Raw genomic sequence first — 22,468 nt, 5'->3', positions numbered from 1 at the left:
TCCGTTACCGTTACGTGCGAATAGGCACGATGATTAATCGTAATAGGAATAAGGAGACTTCCTAGTAGTTGGAGGGGCACCTTCAAGATGAGTACTTCATCTTCCTTGTCTGGTCAAGTGTGTCGTCAATCTTGTTTCACAAAAGCCACAGGGATCTCGTCCTGCTGATAAGGTTGTTATTCGAGGTTGCCTCCTCCGCCTCGCCGTCACTACCGTAGTCAGGCACCTCCGCATTCGAGAGGGAAGAGCAGCCATCTTCTATGGAACCAGCTTAGGATCTCGATTCATAATCACTCCAGTCATGAGCTTCGTAATAAACGCGAGGTCGTCATTCTCATCGTGCGAGCCAAGAACAATAATAGGATTCGTAGTCGAAGGTATCTTGTTCACATAAATAATTATTCCATGCACTTATACGTATATATATATATATATATATATATCAATAAATAAGTATGTTACTTAGCATAAACAGGAAAATAAATGCATCATATCACATATAACTCTCGTTTATCCTTTCGAAGGGGGGGTCATTTTGTCTTTGGCAAGTCTATCTCACGTAGACTATGCCTTAATTGGCACTTTAATTTAGGGTATCCTCCTCCCTACTAATGTCCTTGCCTTGTCTTTTCTTTGAAAAATGTTTGACTCATGAATCTTGACGCTTACGTGACTGCAATGAAAAACCTTTTTGTAAAATGTTTTTGTGAGAGAGTCCTAGTGATTGTACTCTAGACTCGAGAAGGAATCCTAGTTCACTACAATTGAAGCTCTGATACCAAACTGTCACACCCTGACTTTTGCAGAAGTGTATGATGTGTGACTTGTTTAATACTGTTGCATTCAATCATAATAAACAACTATATGATCAAAACGATGTTCATCCATTCATTAAGTTTAAAGTATTACAAACACCATTTATTTAAGTTTCAAACAGCACAACCTTCGACTAAGTTACAGATCAACAAAAGTGGATGACATCTAAACTTGGAATTTACTTCTAGAAACAACACCCGTGCCCAAGATCCAACTTGATACCTGAAATACATGTAATTTTGGAAAACATCAACAAAAGTTGAGCGAGTTCATGCGTTTTGTATGAGTACTGACAAACTTGTAAACTTTTGAGAGACTCCTTTGAAAACAGGTATGAAAAGCATTTATGAATAGATCAAATTAATGTTTTACAAGGACATTAAAGCATGTGAAGACATAGGGAGCACTCAAAATGAGTAGGCTTATACCCTCGTCGATTTCCTCGACTGTGTCGAATTTTCCCATTCGACTGAGCCAATTTACCTTGACTGTGTCAATTTACCTTGACAATGTCAATTTACCCTTGACCGTTGTCGATTTACCTCGATTGGGACACCGAAGCACTCAAATGGTCACATAAGGACCATGAGTGGGGCTCGGCCGTACCTGTTAGATCTAACCTTCGTCCCTAATTTAGAGTTAATGGCATTTCAGTTTTAACCTATGCTCACATGATCTATAATTCATTTCATAGCCAATTCATACCATTTAAACGTACGCAACATGTATTCCACCCTCGAGAGTTATAAAGCCGAAAACAGTTAAGAGAAAAGGGGGACATGAACTCACGGTTTTGCGTTCTTCAATCCGACGTAACTCAAGTTGCTACTAGTGTGCACGACTACCTACAACGTACTACGGTCTACTAGACCATCGGGTCGTGCCTTGACTTAGTATTCATTAGTGTCTTTGAGTTACGTTTCTTTGTGTCCTTAATATTATTCCAAGTTATATAATTATTTGTTAAAATAATAAATATTTTAACTTGAATTATATTTATTAAATTTTGGAATAATTGTTAAAACAATATAATTTAACTTGATACCTTTCAAGTATTTATACATGTATTTCCTTCCCAACGATGGGTGTATTTGTATTTGTTTTCTTATACTTGTATATTTTTCCCATGTATTGGTGTCGTATTCCGGAGTGTATTTATACATACGAGAATACGTATTTTCTTGTAATTGTTAAGTATTCTTATACTTAATTTTGTATTAATTTTTCCGGAATAATATTTCTAGTAAAAATACATCAATATATATATTTCCAAAAATATATATTCTGAGGAATATTACTTAGAAAAATTATTTGTAATTTTTCCCTTAGCAAAAATATTTATAATTTCATACAAGTCTCAAAATTAATATATTTCCAAGTCTAACTTAGAAAATATATATAAATCTATTTTTCACTCAAAAATAATATGTCCAAAGTTTATTTAAGAAAATGTATATTTTTCTCCCAAAAATAATATATCTTCTAATAATTTCAAGAAAATATATATATTTTTACTTAGCAAAAATAATATATTTTCTCTTTGTCAAAAATATGATTTATTTTATAATACTCACGAAAACCATATTTTTGTTCTCTTGGTTTCAAAATACCGTTACCAAAATATACTTATGACGTTAGTTCCGGAATATTTATGTAAGTTATATTCCTTGTTCACTTTCACCAATGTTTTGGGTATAATTTATGTATTTATTTCTTGGAATTTTGGTAGTATTCTGGAGTGTAATTTCTTAGTATTTTGGTGAGTTATATTATTTCAAGTCCTAAAATAATATAACTAATACACATAATATACAAATAATCACACACATGGTGACATCTAAATATATATTTCCTAAATACATATTTAGTCACTTTTATTTACAAAAACCAACCTCCAATATTTATAATCTTGTAACAAAAACTTTTGGCAAACTTTATATAAAAACCGTGGTAAAAATATACTTATAAATATTTGTTTAAAAATTATTTTTCTAAGTGTTTGATTTCTAGAAAAATTTTGCCATAGTTTCCCCTTAAAAATGGAGGTTTCCATGCTTTCAAAGCATATCATTTTCTTTTAAAATCATCATCAATCATCAACAAATCATTCAACACTTACCATGTGCCAAAAATATGAAATTTACACTATGTCATGAACTTGAAACTTTGTAAAAGTTTGTAGTAACTTCATATGTTATTTAGTAGGTTTGGTTATCCTTAAAAACATGGTTTATAGTTTATAAAACTCATTCTTGTAGATTTTAGTTCTTCACAACTTGTATGAAGATTTTCTAAAAATATTTCTTCTTGTATTTTTCTTGTTAACAATATGTTTCTAGCTTTGATTTAACACTTAAAACATGTTTACTTTCTTTAAATACCATGATCATGTTAAATCTTGTAATAAACTTTAGTTTCTTGAAAATATTATTCTTGAAATCTTTTATTTTCAAGACTTATAACTTGTAGCAATAATCATCATACACTAAAACAAGTTTATTTTTAAGTTCATGATTTACATAAAGGATGATCATTACAAATTTCCCAAAATCTATCCTTACACTTGCTAGATCATGTGTTTAGTCATCATCAAGCAAGTTTCATATGGTGATCTACACCATAACATAAGAAATCAACAAACAAGCTCAATACATACACTAGAACAACTTGATCTTCATGTTTTAGAGCTTTATGTTAATGTTCATCTTGATGTTTCTTGAGATTCTTTAGTTTACCAAGTTACTTCAAACTTTAACCACTAAAATTATGAGTAAAAATAAGATTAAAGAAGCTTACTACTAGCACTATGGCTAGGGAAGAACAAGTATGAAGATGATGAAGAAATAGGGTGGATAAAGCTCCTAGATGAGGTCCTTCCACTTCCAATGCTTCCAACCCTCCTAAATATGCTTAAGACACCTTGTAGGATGCTTAGATTGTGAAGGAATGGATTGTAAAGTGTAACATTTAATGGTAAGTTACTTGATTTAGTTAGGATTCAATGGTGCTAGTTAGGTATTTTATGTATTTAATGTTTATGAGATGTAATATGATGTTCGGTGACCATAACTAGCTTTGTAACACTAAAACAATGCTTCTAGTAAGAATTTGATGTTTCGGGTAGTGTCCGTTTGTTCGTTTCGTTACTGTTCGTTAAAGTGATAAATTGTGCACTTTAGTGTGCTTTACGTTGTGTTTTATGACAGTTTCGATTCCCGGCACTTAGGAAAGTATTCCGGACCATTAAATCACATTTCCGCATTATATTTAGATGTTAAAAGCTGAATTTTTGCTGAATTTATTTATTTTATGCAGAATTTTGCAGTTTTAGTGTGTTTCTGGCACTTTCCGGCACCTATGTCATCACTAGGAAGGCAGTTTTGAAATCCCTACTTTCCTACACACTATCCTAGTGTATTACTTGGTTCTGGGGCTCATTCTGTGTCTTAATATCACGTCTGCCTAAGTACTGAACTCCCGTCAGTGCTTCTAGTTTGTCTGATAACTGTGCCAAATTTGTTCTGTGCATTAATTGAACTATGTAGTAATGATAAAAGTCTTGCAACATGAAATGCCATTGTATGTATATAATAGTAATCAGAATTCCATTCGTCTTGTAAACTTAAATTATGCACGGTCATTAAAGCATAGATTACTGTTCAGTTATTGTACGAAATGCATGGAAAAGTGCCAGTTGTCACAAAAGGCATGCTTTCGTTTGGTCTAACTTACAGTCGTCCTCATGCTTGCTCTGTTATTGGCTACTCTGATGTTGATTGGGCCCGTTGCCTGTATACAAGACGTTCTACCTATGGTTATTCTATATTTCTTGGTGGAAATCTTGTCTCATGGAGCGCTAAAAAGCAACCAACAGTTTCTAGATCAAGTTGTGAATCTAAATATCGTGTTATGGCTAATACTGCTGTAGAAATTGTATGGATTACCCACTTGTTACGAGAACTGCATGCTTTACCTCCTGATCGCCCGACCCTTTTATGTGACAATAAAAGTGCCTTGTTCATGACCCAAAACCCAATTTCATACAAGCGTGCAAAACACATTGATTTGGGTTATCACTTTATTCGTGAACTGATAAATTCTGGCAAACTTTATAAAAAGTTCGTTCCAACCAATCTTCAGGTGGCTGACATCTTTACAAAAAGTCTTCCGCGTGCTCAGTTTGAAGTTTTTCGCTCAATGCTTCATCTTAGACCGCCACCGTTTCGATTGGGTGTTAAGTAAATAATTTTGTAATTAAATTGTATTCAGTGTCTTTATTCCTTTATTTTATTTTGTGATTTACTCTCCTTATTTGCAGGAGATATTTTTGTACCAATTGAATATAAATACACATCAATCCCTCAATACTTTTTGAGGTTGATTCTCAAAACCTTTACACTAAGACATCATGTGGTGGCGTTGATAGCCGAAAGACAAGGGAGTATATGCACTAATTAGCCTATGTCTTAATTGCCGAGTGTTATGTGCCTTATGTCCAAGGTTTGATGCAAAACTACCATCGAGCTGGGGGTCTCACTGGAAGCAGCCTCTCTATTGCTACGAGGTAGAGGTAAGGGTGTCTAGATCTTACCCTCCTCAGTCCCTACCTTAGCTTTACTATTGGTGGGATTTACTGAGTATGATGATGATGACGACATTTGACTATTGTGATATGACTTTAGATAGAATAATAGACACATTACAATTGACAACAATAAGTATCTGGGCATTGCAGCTTTCAGCATGTGTGTATCTGTCTGCTCTCTACTCTGCAACGTGCAAAGCTCCCCGACAATATGGGAATGGAATCAATACCCCATCAACCTTACTGCAGCTTATGCTTTAAGTGGTTGGCTCCCCAAGGTTTTACTTATATTATTTGGGAACTTACCTTCTAGCTTCAACCATTTAAAGTTATTATTTTTTTCGAACGACAACTTTTATTAACGAAAAACGACCCACTATCAAAGGCCAAAGAAACAAACTTATGCATCATAATTTTCATTTGCCAATCTAGGAGCCCTTTAGAGATACATCCTCTAGCGAAAATCTAATTTTCTCAATATTCTTAGTCAATTATTATTATCACTAAGTTTACGGGTCCCATATTTGATACCATTTTGCTTAGCAAAATATGTTTTGTAGGTTTTTGAAGGAATAGAGTATGAGCATCACAAGCTGCTGCAAGGCGCATAACGTGGTTGCTTATTTTGCTTTGTCATGGTCAAGGTATCTTATAGGCTCCCATAACTCTAAACGGATCATAAGTTATGCGCGTATTAAGTTGGACCTTTTTTCTAGCCCACTTGCTTTTAATTAAATGCTCAAAATACGAATCTTTCAGTTTTTGCATCAGATCCGTTTCATTCATGTACTATTTTGCTCTAGTGGATGTCTGGAAGATGTGGTTGAATACAAACTAGGTAAGAAGTGGATAACGTGGTTGAATACAAGCTAGCTAGGTGAGAAATCTGCACAAACCATGTATTCTTCTGGATTTCAGAACCTAACATTTCGGACCTATACGTGTAACTCTTGTTTTCGAATTTAAGTTAAAGGAGGCATTCATATTAATGCATGTTTATTGATTTTACTTCCCATCCAGGCTTGGTCATTACACAATCCTAGAAGAGCTTAGTGATGTTAGCAAGGGGCAATAAAGATTTAAATTTCTAAACATGGCTTTTTCTCCTTATATAGATGGATGGCCTTTTACTTTGTATGTTTTTCCCTGAATTTTTATATTATTATTTTTAAACATCAAATACAATAAGCATGTACTTGTATTCTTTTTTACTGCATTTGTTTTTTAGAGTCCATCAAACACAATAAGAGTTCATATTATGATTTCAAGGAGTTCATCCACTAAAGTTTCCACTAAAGTTTCCAACCATATGTATGTTATTAGACAATTACTATTTATTAATCAACTTGTATATTGTCTATATATATAATGTTAATCTAAAATTGCGATGTTAGTTTAGCCAAATGACTAAGCCATGAGCCGAGCCGACCTTGGCTTTGGCCCGGATCATTTACAGACCAATTAACCAAAACCGAAATAGTCAAAACCAATCGGTTTTGAAATAACTTAACTAGCGGTGTTTAAAAAGGCTAATGCTATGAAAAATGCCTAAAAGGCTTAGCCTCATAGGGGTCAACTTAAACCTAGGCCTCAGTCATCTGAGGCTTTACGAGGCTATCTGAGGCGTGGCGGTGAGGCTTAAGCCACACCAGACCCTGTGAGAATTGAAAAATTATAGGTTTTATGGACTTTATTTTAGACCCATTTAGTGTTTATTGGGCTTAATTGGAGGCTCAACCCAATAGTTAACATAAAAAACATCTATTAGGTTAAAAAATCCTAATCGCTAACAGCCTAACACATTACGTATAACAGATTCACATCTGATTCTTCACGTAGTCATCCATCTTCTCCACTCACGCAGTATCACCTTAGAAATTTCCGACCTAATCACTATGATACTTTTGATTCTTCTCCAAGCATTGCAATCAATGTGGTTGATGAAGATGACGACAATGATCTAAATACATGCTTGATGAAAACAGTGTGGATGATGGTGCGGAGGAAGACGAGTTCTATGATATTTAGATGTCATAACATTACTAGTTTAAGTTTGTCAAACTAAATTTCAAAGTTCGTCCTTTATGTATGTCTAATATATCAAAGTATGTCCTTTATCTTTAATATCTTCAAGAAACATACTTAATGTTTGCAAATCCTTACATGTTACGTCCTTTAGTCCTAATCCAGTTACTTTTCATGGTTAAATTTGACTAAGTCAACCCCACATAAGGGTATTTTAGTCATTTTATCCTAAATATTATAATAAATAATCATAAAACCAATAAATAAAACAATTTTAGAATTATAGAATTATATATGTCTGTATGTATGTATTTAGAGTTATATGTGTGTATATATACAGATAATCTTCTCCCCCTCTCTCTTTCTAATTATCCTACCCCCACAACCACAACCCACCTGCCACCGCCACCGCCACCACCACCACCGATCTGCCACCACCACCACTTCACCTGCAAGTTTACTCTGCTCCAAACCACCAAACCGACCCACCTGCCACCACCACGACCCACCTGCCGCCGCCGCTTCTCTCTCTCTCTCTCTAACTATTCTACCACCACCACAACCCACTTGCCACCACCACTACCTCATTGCAGATCGCCGTCGCTACACCACCCACCTGCCGTCGTTCTCTCTCTCTAACTGTTCTACCAGATCGGAACCCTAATTTTTCACTTTTTTGCAGGTTATTGAAACATATAGGTGTTTTTTACATTTAGGGTTTTATTTTCAGATCGGAACCCTAACTGTTCTACCGTCGTTCTCTCTCTCTGCTTCAGACAAAAACCCACCACCCTCCATCTCGATTAATGTTCAAGAATAAAGAAACGAGTGTAGATACGGTGGAGGAGGTGCTGGTGGTAGGTACGGTGGAGGAGATGATACGGGTTTGATTTGATTTGATTTTGGATTTGGGGTGGTGATGATACGGTGGAGGAGGTGCTGGTGGTAGGTACGGTGGAGGAGGTGCTGGTTGTCAAACGCATCAAAGTGCCTGTTCATCTGGTAATTTGTTTACGGTTGAGGTGTTTGTTGATTTTGTAAGCGTAATTGTAGTGGATCTGAGGTTAAACTGTGTTTGTTTTAGTGAGTTGAGTGTTTGATTAGAGATATTGTTGATTTGTGTATGCGTTTTGGTTGCTGATGTGCAGTTATGTTAGGTGGAGTGGTGGTGGACGTGGAGTTGAGGAGGCGGCGGTGGAGGTGGTGGTGGAGGTGTGGTGGTAGTAGATGGTGGTGGAGTTAAGGTGGAGGTAGAGTTAGGTCAATTAGAGATAAAAAGGAGAAGGTTATACAGAATTCAGAGAGATAAAGAGGGATTTATATTTATGTGTTTTTAAATTGTTTTGTTTATTATTTATTTTAATGTTCAAGGCAAAATGACTAAAATACCCTTATGTGGGGTTGACTTAGTCAAATTTAACCATGAAAAGTAACTGGATTAGGACTAAAGGACGTAACATGTAAGGATTTGCAAACATTAAGTATGTTTCTTGAAGATATTAAAGATAAAGGACATACTTTGATATATTAGACATACATAAAGGACGAACTTTGAAATTTACTCTTATGATATTTGTTTTATGTTAAACCTTGTTTGTTGAACTATTTATGATGTTTGTGTTATTATTAAAGTGGGTTTTATGTTAATTTGTGATTTTATTATATATATATATATATATATATATATATATATATATATATATATATATATATATATATATAGGGAGAAGATCATGCGAGAACCACCTCTTATTGTGAGAACCGCGAAAACCAATGTGAACCACCTCTTATTGTGAGAACCGCGAAAACCAATTTTTTTTGGCTTCTAAAATTTTTTTTGGCTTCTAAAAGTAGCGATTTTAACATAAAAAATATTAAAAAATTCAAAAAAAAAAATTTAGATTTTTTTTAGATTTTTTTAGGTTTTTTGAGGGTTTAGTTTTTAGCTTGGGGGGGGGTTAGGTTTTTTTTTGGGGGGGGGGGGTTAGGTTTTTTTTAGCATTTAGCTTGGGGGGGGGGTTAGGTTTTTTTAGCTATTTTAGGTTGTGTTCACATTGGTTCTCAAGGTTCTCACAATAAGGGTGGTTCTCGCATGAGCCCCTCCCTATATATATATATATATATATATATTTATTTATTTTTAATAATGTTTCGAGGCTTACGCCTCGTGAGGCTAAGGGAAAACGCCTCGAGGCCCATTTCCACCTTTTTAAACTTTGAGTGTTAGTGGTTATGGCTCCAAACCGAACCCAACTCCCCCGAGCACAACCCTAAGTGTTGTGGTACCCGTCGCATCGCGCAGGCACCCTACTAGTATATCATACATACACATCCCCTTAATCCATCCATGATCTACCCTTGGTCTTGCCATTCTATGCCGAATTTATTCCAAACATACATAAATGTTCCTAAATATACCGCGAACCAGATTTAGGTAAGGTATGTGCGTGTTCTTGCATCGCGTCTACCCTATCTTTAATAATAAATCATAATACCTCTAGGAGATGTATGAAACCTTAATTAAGAGGATGTTAACTTGGACATATCTTTCGTAGATCTGTTGTATTTCATGTGACTCTTGACCAGTTGACCAGCTGAAATTGCTGACATGAGAGAGAGCTCACCTGCAAGGACTGAACCAGCTACTACTGTGGCCAACACCCGTGAGTTTGACCCTGGTTCATCTTTGCTTGCACCTTTGACACCTAATATGTTTAGACATGCTGACTGTGATGCAAGCTGTGTGCCCCCTCCAACTGTTCCAACCTGAACCGTAATTAATACAAAAATAAATAAGCTTTCTTGTTTAATTAAAGATATGGTAGTTCTAAAATGCAGACAAGAAGCTGATTTGTTTTGAGTTCTTTAATATTTTCTTAAGCTACTTAATTAATTATATGATTCAAAGAATTAACATTTCGAAACATTACTCCAAGTTTGACATGAAAATAAATAGTCCAATTATGAAAGCTAAAACAATTTGTCTTGATCATGTTTCAGTATTATTATAAATTATTTTTCTTATGAATATTGATATATTCAAAATAATCAAATTAAAGCGGCCAGCAAAATTATTTTTTAGAATTTGTCCGTACTTTCTCCATCTTTCGAACTCAGATATAATTGATGGTCCCAGGTGAACACAACTAATTAGAGTGGACATGGCTTAATAGTATGTTACATTCTAGAAAAATATACAGGTAAAGCATGTTACAACATTCTAGAAAATCATGAATGTTCGATTTCGTTTGATTTAATTATTAGTAAGATTAATATTAATTTTTTGTGTTACGATCATGGTTGTAAAAATTCCGACTAGTCTCTGATTAGTCGCAATTAATCACTAATCGGAGGTTCACCGATTAATGGCCGATTAATCGCTAGGCGGTCAATGGCGGTCCTATTCTGGCCACATTTTGACATGACGTCGACCAAATTTCGACCAAACCTCATAAATTCCTTCCAATTACTTAAAAAATGGGTCAAAGAGGGCTTAAAACATGTGTACTTTAAAAAACTACATATAAATATGTGTGTGTATATATATAACTAAAGATTATATATAAAAATCTCAATCCGATTAATTACGATTAATCCCTATTAATCCCGACTAATCGCTAATCGGCACCCCACCACCAGACTAGCGCCTAGCGATTCTTACAAAACACTGATTACGATTGAAATAATAACTATTATAAACAACCTCAAAATTTTTGACGTATGAAAATTTTAATTGTTACTACTTTTATTATACAGAATTATAAATATTATAAATAAATTTAATTATTATTGATTTTAAATAAATAATCTATATTGTTATCACACTAACTGAACTAATATTTATTTGAACAATATAGAAAATCAATACTTTTATTAATTAATATATACTATTATAATTATTAATAATTAAAATAATAATTATTATAAATAACATAAAGTTTTTCTGATTTCAAATAATACTTTACAATATTAGTACAAGTTAGAATAGTAATTATAACAATAAATATAAAAAAATTGGCAAATTGGAAAATAATAATCCCATCTTTCTGAAATTGACCGATAATAATCCCAAGTCAGTTATTAGCCAATAATAATCCGACCTCGTCCAATTTTTTTGTAAAATAGTCCGCCGTTAAAATAGCTTAACGGAGTTAAGTTTTTTTCCGAATTACAAACCGATGTTTTAGGGCTTTTAATCAGAACGAGGATACGAGTCGATTGATGTAAAACTTACCTCAAAATACTGCCCCAACCCACGAAAACGGTGCTTCAATTCGGGTGTTTAACTTCCAATTAACAAAATTCAAGCCATTTCGAACACAATTGAGGTAAATTTTACATCAATCGACTCGTATCCTCGTTCTGATCAAAAGCCCTAAAACATGGGTTTGTAATTCGGAAAAAATCTTAACTCCGTTAGGCTTATTTTAACGGCATTCTATTTTACAAAAAAATTGGACGAGGTCGGATTATTATTGGTTAATAACTGAGTTGAGATTATTATCGACCAATTTTTTCAGAAAGATGAGATTATTATTTTCCAATTTACCTAAAAAATTTCATGACTTCAAATAATAAAAATAAAAATAAAAATAAAAATAAATTTGCCGTTCAAATTAAGAAAAAAAGTAATAGAGATGCCCACATTTGACAATTGTACCCAACCATGTTTAAAAACTACTAAAAAAATACTGATTTGATTAGTTTCCCTCTATATATTATGACATATCTAAGTTACCCTCATGAAATCTTGCATTTCATGTATATATATATATATATAGAGAAACGTGATCAGGAGAAAACGCCATAAAGTGTGAGAACGGTGAGAACGCATCCTAATGGAACATGTGGCGCGGGACATAATCAGGTTGCGAGAGGCTTTTTTATCTTTTTAATCTTCTTTTTTCCAAATTTCGTGTGTCACATGTTGCTTCACTTTTTGCGTCTAAGATTATTTTGGCGTTAATTAGATTCATTAACTACCTGGCGTTTTACTGTTTTTTGGATTTGTCTCGTTGAATTTGGATTTGTCTCATTCAATTAATTGTTTTTGTGTCACATAGATATTCTTTTTGGCGTTATGGTGTTTCCCAGGTCAACTTTTTTGGGGTTCGTGGCGTTGTTAATAATTCATTACCATTCATTAAAACCAATAATACGAAATCAAAACAACCTAATAGTCTTTTGTGTATGGGATTACATCAGAGATGTACCCATCGCTTTGTTCAAATTCATCATCATCATATTGTGCATTGGCGTATAACGCCATCATCTCGTCTCTTCTTTGTTGCAGCCTATACTTAAATATCATTGTAACCCTGGATCTTGCATCGATCGAAGGTGCGAAATCACAAAGTTGTTCAAGGAGATATAGCCTCTCTGTCTTCAACATTTCCTCCATCAGCAATGAATATTTCACCCCGTGTCGATAAGTCACCTCAACCGTTCCTGCTTCTTCATTAACCACCCAACTGCTAACTGTTGGTAGAGGAGTATCGTTAATATCATCATCATCATCATCATCATCATCATCATTTTCTGCTGGAAATTTTCTCTCCAATCTTCTTATTACCGTTCTGATTCTTTCACAATCGTTGTCCATTGGAACCCCAAGGGCCCGAATATCCATCTGAACCCCTTCATCCATACTAAGTAAGGCTTTGATTGTTTTGACCTTCACCCTTCTACTATTAGAGAACTTTAGGGTGAAACGTCTCTCCGACCTTTCAAACCTCCATACGATAACGTTGGCCATTTTTTTAAGTTTTTGGCGTGTTGGACAATATGTGGCATTTTAGACAATGTTTGGCGTGTTAAGTTGCGTTCTCATGTTCTACTTTTATAATGCCTTTTTTTCCCGCGCATGTAGGATGCAGTCTATAAAGTGACATGTAGTTATGGCGTTTTGAAAAGATTAATAAATTCAACAGGTAATTATGGCGTTTTGAAAAGATAAATAAATCCAATTTCCCATGCAGTGGCTTTTAATATAATAAATGTTAATAATAATGTTTCCGTCGCTTAGTTTACTGTTTTGTAGTTATTGTTTGTTCAGTTTCATCTGTTTATCGTTTCAGTTTACTGTTTGTAGTTACTGTTTGTAGTTACCTTTTCAAGATTTTGACGTTTTGTATTTTTAATGAGGTTTAGATAAAGATGGCACTTTGTTCTATTCTCTTGTACCTTTTTTATACTTTCTTTTTGAGTTTTTAATAATACTTGTACAAAGTAATTTTATTATAGTTTGGGAGTTTTGGGCGTTTTATGGCATGGCGTTTCACAAGCATTTGTCTGTGTGGCGTTTTATTATATTTTTTTTAGAGAAATAATGTATTTGTTCTTAGCTGAAAATTACATAATAAACAACAGAAAAAAAAATAGAAACAGTTCATTTTCCAAATCTTCACTGTCACCGATCTCTTTCTTCTTGAAACATCTTCACTGGCGTTTTGACTTTGGTATGATTCATTTGTTTTTTTGTTGTCGAAGTAGTTTTTGTGGCCGTTAGGAAGCACAAAATGACGTAGGTTTTTTGTTTGAAGTTTGTCTTTATCTTCATCTTTAACTTCATCCCACTCTCTAGTGTCATCCGTGTCTTCATGCCATTCAAATATACATCAAGAACAAAGCACAGAAAATGATATAAGTCTGTCATCAGTATCTTTTTCTTGAAGATTTGTCCATCTCATGCAGCAAAATGTTATTGAGTTACACCCCTCAGCTAACAATCCATTCAGCCAAACTTCGCGTAGAACAATATTGAATATCCAAGAAACGATGTTTGCCATTTTTGATTTTTTAATTTTTTGGCGTTTTACCGAGAAAATAGTGTATCTCAAAGAAACGTCGATTTTGGAATCTTTGATTTTTGGGTTTTTTGGCGTTTCTAAAATGAATGGTATATAGTAAAATATGGCGTTTTGGGTTTGGTACGTTTAATGGAAGGTCTAATATGTTGTTTATATAGGATGTTTAGGCGCGTATTTTAGGCGGGATTTTATTATAATAAATTTCTAGTAATTAAGTTCCGTCGTTTCAGTTACTGTTTATTCAGCTTTATCGTTTAAAAACAAAGTTTGACGTTTTATATTTTAATGGCGTTTTAGATTAGGATGATGTGTGCTTTGTATTTTAAGCCGGAGAATTTAATGGCGTTTTATTCATGAGTTTGGCGTTTTGTGTAGAGAAGTCAAAAGACCTTTTTACCCTTAATGAAGCGCGTCCACGAAATAAAATTGATGTTATTTACGAAAACGCCACTGGGCCAATCTAGTGCATAGATTGTTTTGATCCGACGATCCATAAGCGTTCTCACTGTTCTCACACTTTTCACCGTTTTCCCTAAATCCTGACCCTATATATATATATATATATATATATATATATATATATATGTTGTGGCATATCTAAGTTACCCTCATGAAGTCTTAGGATCCTGTAAAAATGATATTTTTCGTGAGAAGTGTGAGAAGAAATAAGAATTAACATGTAGACATCATGTTTTGAACTTGGGCATAATGTTTTGTGTTGTTTTAGCAAGAGAAACACCAAATATAACAAGTTAAGATACAATCCAATGAATTCTAGGCTTAAAACTTAAAACACCATGCCAAGAACGTTAAGTAGTGTGTTTTAAGTGTTAAGAAGTGTGTTTTAGGTGTTTTAGATTTCATGTCCATAATATGTTGCATTGTGTTTTAAATTGTTATGTTTGGTGTTTTTTTTTTTTTTTACCAAAACAACTCAAAACATCATGTCTAAGTTTAAAACATGATGCCTACATGTCAATTTCTATGTCTTCTCACGAAAAAAGGTCCTTTTTACAGGACCTCACCCCACTCATGAAATCTTGCATTTCATATAATATAATATAAGATAATATAATAGATACACGTAAAAAAAATCAAAAATAAACTTGTACGTACCTCAATGGATGGCATGGTGACCGATATATGAAGGTCTCTGCCTTCATTTACGGCTTCCATCATGGTGATGCAATGTGAGCTCTCAACATTCTGAGCAGGGTCTTGTCCAGTGGCTAGGTACACAGCGGAGACTATGTTGCTAGCATGTGCATTAAACCCTCCAAGTGCACCAGCCATGGCGGACCCCGTAAGATTCTTGAGCATGTTAAGCTCCACCAAGGCGGAGACCGTTGTTTTCAAAACTTTTTGCGCCACCTCTTCTTTGATCACCGCCTCACATACAACAGACTTCCCACGCCCTTCTATCCAGTTTACCGCAGCAGGTTTCTTGTCCGAGCAATAATTTCCTAAAGCAATATTTGATTACAAGTTAATATATGTAACCATGAGCAGTCACTATATGATTATATGATGTTTGATCCCAAGTTAAAAAGAAGAAAATTAATACCAGAAATACCCATAACATCCATATCCGGGAAATCGGTTTGAAGGAAATCAAGGACATTTTGGACACCTTTCGAGACCATGTTCATCCCCATTGCGTCCCCGGTTGCACAACAAAACCTTACATATAGATTCTTGCCCGCAATCGCACATCGAACGCTCTGTAGCCTTCCAAATCTACTTGATCTGAAGCAACAACACAAACGTAAGACTTCTTTTTTCTTTACCCAAAAATGCCATAATATGATATTACAAAATCAATATTATAGTAATTTTATACAAAAATCACAATATCCGTTTGAACACTTATATATAGATTAGATGTACCATTTTACATATCATATTTATAAAATAAAAGTGTCTTCAGTAATTTGAATATTTGGTTATTTATTGTTTGAAGAGACGGCTCTTTAATTTAAACTTTTTAGAACAATCAATTTGCTTTTTTAACCGAAAATTTGGATTATTGACAGACTATTGTAGTATTATCGTGCCACCAGCAAAACAATCCGATTATATTCATCTCCACTAGACAATATAATACTTAGATACCAATGAGGAAACCCAATAAATTTGTTTTTTAATTTAAACTTTTTAGAACAATCAATTTTTTCTTTTTAATGGGAAATTTGGATCACTGACGGACCACTGTAGTATCATCATGCCACCAGCAAAACTATACGATCATATCCATCTCCACTAGGCAATAATGCTTATATACCAAGGAGAAACCCAATAAATATAGGAAAACCCCCTTTTGAGAATCGAACCCACAACCTCATGTTCTTTATGTCTTATCACAAATATAAGAAAATCCCCTTTTAAGAATCGAACCCATACCTCATATTCTCTAAGTCTTATCACACTTTTAAAATGCCATTAGATTATAATGTCATGGGCCTGAACAATCAGTTTGTATCACATTCGGAGATATTTAATGGAATCTTTAAAATATTTATTTTACGTAGAGTTATATTGGAAGGGAATAAACATAGTTGGGCCTGGGACTGGAGCCGAGGGGTAAGATGTGAACAGGAGCAGCAACAACATGAGGAACTGAAAAAAATTTTGATGGGCCACAAGACAGAAGCTAAGGAAGATACATGGAGATGGAGATCGAAACAAAGTGAGGCTATATCAGTGGCATTATTATGAGATGAAATTGCAAAAACTTCATTGGATGATAGAGATGTTCCGTGGAAACATTGGAATAAATGGGTACCCCAAAAGTAAACCTTTTTGTTTGGAGAGCAATAAAACGAAGTATAGCGGTCAAAGTGGAACTAGCACGAAATGGAATACAGTTGGAAGATCGGATATCCTCAAGGTGTGAAAAAGAGGAGGAGTCGGTGGAACATCTTCTAATAAATTGTTTGAAGTCCCGGGCAATTTGGTGGAACATCATGGTTTGGTTAAAACTGCCGATACAAGAAAATATTGCATCATGTGAAGAATTATTCGAACGAATAGAAGCATACAATGGATCGAAAGAATGGAAGAAAATAATCAAGGCTATAGTTATGACAACTTTGTGGCAAATTTGGAAGTCTAGAAATGACGTGGAATTCAATAGAAAGGAAGGATTGGTAACAAATACGGTAGATAGAATAAAAAAATTATCGTTTCTGTGGATCAAAGAAAGAGCAAGAATAAAGAACTTAGTATGGGAGAGATGGAAATAATTCAATATTAGAGATATCATAAAGTAAGGATTGTATTTTCATGTTTCTGTTTAGTTCCTTTTAGTTTGTTTGTCTCATGTACTTTTGGGTTTTACAGCTTGCTGGCCCTTGTTCTATAATCATAAAATTTTCGTCGTTCAAAAAAAAAAAAACATAGAGTTATATTTGAAAATATTTGTTGATCTTTTTCGTTTGGAAACCTTATTAATTTACAAAACTAATGATATCTATATAGGGGAGTGTTCATTGGGGAACACTAAAAAGTGAGGAAACGGGGAATAATCTTAAAAATTCAATTTAACATGTTAAAATCATTTTTCTCTAAATATTTTTCGACGTTTTTCCTTATAAATACAAGTAGAAACATTTTTAATAAAAAAATCAAAAATTAAAAAATAAAAAAATGTTTTGGAAACCAGTTAAAAAAATATATATCTTATAAAATTAACTTAGTTAAAAATCAATTTTTTAAAAATCTTTTTCAGCGCTTTTCTGTGTAGAAACTATTCCAATAAAAAAATATTTTTGTAAAAAAATAAGCTTTTTTTAACTGTCTTTTTTATATTTTTAGTTTTTGATTTTTTTAAATGCTTCTACAAGTATTTATAAGGAAAAGCATCGAAAAAAAGTTAAAAAAGAAATTGTTTTTTAACATGTAAAGTTAATTTTTTAAGAGTGCTCCCCATTTTCCCACTTTTTTAATGTTCCCAATGAACCTCACAATATATATATATATATATATATAAAGTGTGTACAAAATGGCTTAACGTACGCTACGTACGCGGGATGTGAAATCGCATGTTAGAAAATATCATGGATAAAATCGCATGTGATAATTTTGATGAAATCGCATGTTGGTTTTTTTGTAATAATTTCGCATGTGGTAATTTTGATGAAATCGCATGTTAAAAAACCAACATGCGAAATTGATACAAAAAACCAACATGCGATTTCAATGTGGGATGAAGATCTGACGGCTGAGATAATCGCATACGTAATGTAGGATAAGAGCTCTTGTAAGTTAACCTAACTCCCTCTCTCTCTCTCTCTCTCTATATATATATATATATATATATATATATATATATATATATATAGTGGAGGGTTCAAATGAGAAGAAAAATTTTGTAAGAATAAAAAGAATAAGTTTTAAACCAATAGAAATGCTCCATTTTACTTCATTTAATATGTGTATTTAATGTTATTAATAAGGGCATATAAGTAAATTTCTAATTGTAATTAATTAGCTAACAAATTAAAATTGTAACTCCCTTTTAAATATACTCTTTCAAGATAAAATAATTTAGGATGAAGGACAATTTTCGACATGTGTAGGATAAATTTTAGTATGTGTAGGATAAATTCTTAAACGTGTATGATAAATTTAGATACGCGTAGGGTAAATTTCGCTAAGTGTAAGATATATGTAGGATAAATTTTGAAATGTGTAGGATAAAATGTTTTTTTTGCTTTATTAATGAGAAATAACATAATTAATGGAGGAATGATAAACTATTTAATGTTTTACCATTATGTCCTTTTTCTTTTTTTCTCATATTAATTTTCTTCTCAAATGAACCTTCCCCTATATATATATATATATATATATATATATATATATATATATATATATATATATATATATATATATATTATAAGCTTCTATTTTTTTATTTTATGTTTAGAAACATTTTTTATTGTTAGTTGATTAGTTGAAAGTGTTTAATATATCCTATCATTCCATATTTCGGGTAAGGTTAAATGAAACTTCTTCTATAGTTAAGATGTTTGGGTCCCTAGCATTGGCTTTCTATTCTTGGTCTGTCCCTTATTGACATCTTAGAGCATTCACATCCAATCCATCAAATTATACATACATTCCATTAAAAAACAACTCATATATCAATATATTTCCACTAAAAACAAATACTTTTTCTCTCTCCTTTCAATTAAATAATATTATCATTATATTTTTCTCTAACTTCCACTCACAACCACTTTCAAAATATATTAAAAAATTATAACGGATGAACAGTGTCCCCCTAAATATACAGATGAACAGTAACATTTTCTCTCCTCTACTCACAACCACTTTTTATACCCTTTATGATATAAAAACCCCTCCTCACATAATTTGATGGTTAGGATATGAATGCTCTTACATGTTTATTTATTTATTTTTATATACGTAACTGTCTAAAATTCAGTTTAGTTATGAAAAAAAATTTATAACATTAGTAGATAAAGAAAATAAGTCTATCATTAATTAAAGACATCGTCGTCCGTCCGTAAAACTTACACCCAAAACCTCCCTCCCACAACTCAACTTAGGTGTTTAAATGTCTTTTGCTTTTACTAAGGAAGTACCGTCCATTGACATTTATAACATTATTAGATAAAGAAAATAAGTCTATAATTAATTAAAGACGGGAGTTACTTCATTATATTTAGAGTTAACTGTCATTTTCGTTCCTATGGGTTGATAGAAAATGTCACTTCAGTAAAAAAAAATTTGCGCCAGTTCCGTCCTCAACATTTTTAAAACATGTCATTCAGTTCAAAAAGATAACACACAGTTAAGAACGTTCAGGACGAAACTGACGCAAGGCCTGTCCTTTTTGGACTGAAATGACACGTTTCAAAAATATTGAGGACAAAACTGACGCAATTTTTTTTTTAGACTGAAGTGTTATTTTTCAACAAATCACATGGACGAAAATGACAGTTAACTCTTATATTTAAATTGACCATTGTAACAAAGATGAAATTCATGACTACTACTTGTAAAAAAGTGCCAATATAAATTATTATTGGTTAATAAATCATACTTCCTATATATAAAATCCAATTCGCCAAATATTAAACATATTCCCCCTAACATATAAAACCAAGTTAAAATTTCTCTGTTTATCAAGTAAAGTATTGTTTTTTTTTACAAACCACCAAAAAAAATTCATTATCTTTAAAAAAAAAACATAAAAGATACTAACTTGTTAAACACAACGGCAAGTGTCTCAAAATTCAACGGATCTTCCAAGAACATCTTCAACTCCGCCGCTCTCTTTGCACTGCCGAACCTAACCACCGGCGCTCTAGTCATCCCATCTTTCACCACCACGCAAGTCGCCCCACCCGAAACATATACAGCCTTACACCCTCTATTCGTACTTGCCACTAGACACCCTTCAGTCGTAGCCATCGGCACAAAAAACTCATCCCCATTCAACAACAACGGCCCCGCAATCCCCACCGGAATCTGCACATACCCCACCGGCATCTCACAACACTTCCCCAATATCGACTCGTAATCGAACCCGTCAAGTGGCAAACCGGATAACGACTTCCCGGTTATCCGTTGAACCGCCTCGCGGCGTATGGCCGCAGAACGGTTGCAGTCACTGAGCTTTGTTTCCAATGCGTACGACGGGAATGTACCCTGGACGACCATTTTTACTATCTCGTCGTCATCGTCCAACATATGGTCGGACGATGTCGGTGGGTTTTTATTTTTTTGTTTGCTGAGGTTAGAAATGGAACCTGGGCCCATATTTTTTAAAATCTCATCGTAATTATGTTCTGTCGGTGGTTTCTTATTTTCTGAAACCACTGTCGGCATAATTAGTGTCTGCCCGCATGGGGCAGACTTATCTTCGTCTTCGATTTCCCAGGAATCGGGGGAAGGGCGGATGATGGATTGGACGAAGTCGATACCGAAGAACCCGACGAGGTAAATAACGGAGGCGATGAGGGAGAGGATTGCCGCAAGCTCCGATAAGGTGACGACGTGGAGTGGGACGGAGTTTCGGATCTTGTCGCGCCACCGCTGGAGGAGGAAGTACATGACGGAGAAGAACATGGTGAAGAAGAGGCCGCTGGTGAAGTAAAGTGGGAGTGGGAGTGCGTCTGAGGCTTTTGGTTGGTTGTGTGGTTTTAGAAGTTCGCCGGAAGTGGCGGGTTTTGCCGATCGGTGGCGCGGTTGGTTCTTGACCGGGTGCGGGCGAACGTCCATTTTTTTTGATCGATGGTGAAATGTTAAAACAGAGAGATTATGGATAGATGTGTGGGTGATAAACCACAAGATTGCTGGAGGGATTTATAGAGATGGATGGAGGAAAAACATGAAAACCTATGTAGCACGGTTTTTTTTTTTTTTTAACATTTCATGTTTTTTCATCCATATAATTTAATTGAGAAACGTTGTTTATCTAAACATTTTTTAGTTTTTACAAGCTTATTTATTTCAATCTTTAATTTACTTACAAATATTTATTTTATTGTTTTTTTTATTTTATACACTCACAGTTGATAAATATTAATTCTCAAAAAGGTCACTTTTTTAATTTTTTACGGTGTGAATGGTAACCATATATACTCTTTGAATTTACAAATTTTGTCACATGTAGGACTAAACCACACAATCATTTTGAGAAATAACAATAATATGTATACGTATCCAATGACACGATTGGACTGCAATGGTACATGTGTCTCATTTAGAAGTAACTTAAGGTCTGCATATTCACACACTCAACTCTCTATTTCTACACCCTTCTAGACGCCTCGTATAGGCCTATACGAGGCGTCTAGGGTTACTTTATCCGACCAACCACTGAACCTTGTACGACGTCACATAAGTCACATCAGACGGGGCGTCTAGGCCGGTACGAGGGAGCAATACGGGGGTACTAAGAGGCCTCGTATAGCCCTATACGAGGCGTCTATATTTCATATAAAGTGCAACTTACAGTATGAGGCGTCTATATTTCATATAAAGTGCAACTTACAGTGCATTGTTGGTCCACCCGAGCATTCTTTCTATTTCTTCTACTATCTCTTCGAAACAAACTTTTGTTGTTTGCATTCGTGTTCTTATCATCCCGAAGTATTGAAATGTCATCATACTGGGACGGCAACTATGTCTTCGGGCAGTATTCTAGTGACAACTGGGTGCCCGAAAGCGTTCCAGTATGTAACAACTCGCAAAATCATGT

The 22,468-nt window shown here is 34.0% G+C and overlaps 1 protein-coding gene across 3 annotated transcripts; it reads right to left on the bottom strand.

Annotated features, from left to right (window-relative positions):
* Positions 1-865: 865 nt before the first annotated feature.
* LOC110911984 (3-hydroxy-3-methylglutaryl coenzyme A reductase 2-B) lies at positions 866-21,589 on the bottom strand. 3 transcript variants are annotated; one of them, XM_022156646.2, is made up of 5 exons: positions 20,468-21,584; positions 15,800-15,981; positions 15,352-15,698; positions 10,051-10,192; positions 866-1,038 (listed from the first exon to the last, which is right to left on the bottom strand). In XM_022156646.2, the coding sequence occupies exons 1-5, from the start codon at positions 21,484-21,486 to the stop codon at positions 1,001-1,003; spliced, it is 1,728 nt and encodes a 575-aa protein (XP_022012338.1). In that variant the 5' UTR covers positions 21,487-21,584; the 3' UTR covers positions 866-1,000. The 3 variants fall into 3 exon arrangements, with proteins under 3 accessions (XP_022012338.1, XP_035840570.1, XP_022012337.1); XM_035984677.1 differs by lacking the exon at positions 866-1,038 and having other exon boundaries at positions 9,809-10,192; positions 15,800-15,972; positions 20,468-21,589; XM_022156645.2 differs by lacking the exon at positions 866-1,038 and having other exon boundaries at positions 9,809-10,192; positions 20,468-21,585.
* Between the last annotated feature and the right edge of the window lie 879 nt (positions 21,590-22,468).

Source organism: Helianthus annuus, chromosome 15 (assembly GCF_002127325.2).
Source record: "Helianthus annuus cultivar XRQ/B chromosome 15, HanXRQr2.0-SUNRISE, whole genome shotgun sequence".
NCBI lineage: Eukaryota > Viridiplantae > Streptophyta > Magnoliopsida > Asterales > Asteraceae > Helianthus > Helianthus annuus.
Note: the sequence above shows the minus strand (reverse complement) of the source record. Positions and strands in the feature narration are given on the sequence as shown.

Bases quoted from the DNA above. Each gene is read 5' to 3' on its own strand.
- LOC110911984 (XM_022156645.2), bottom strand. From the start codon at position 21,486: ATGGACGTTCGCCCGCACCCGGTCAAGAACCAACCGCGCCACCGATCG. The intron at 15,982-20,467 runs GTTAGTATCTTT...TTGTTGCTTCAG, and splicing joins CTTGCCGTTGTGTTTAACAA to ATCAAGTAGATTTGGAAGGC. The intron at 15,699-15,799 runs GTATTAATTTTC...ATATTGCTTTAG, and splicing joins GGATGTTATGGGTATTTCTG to GAAATTATTGCTCGGACAAG.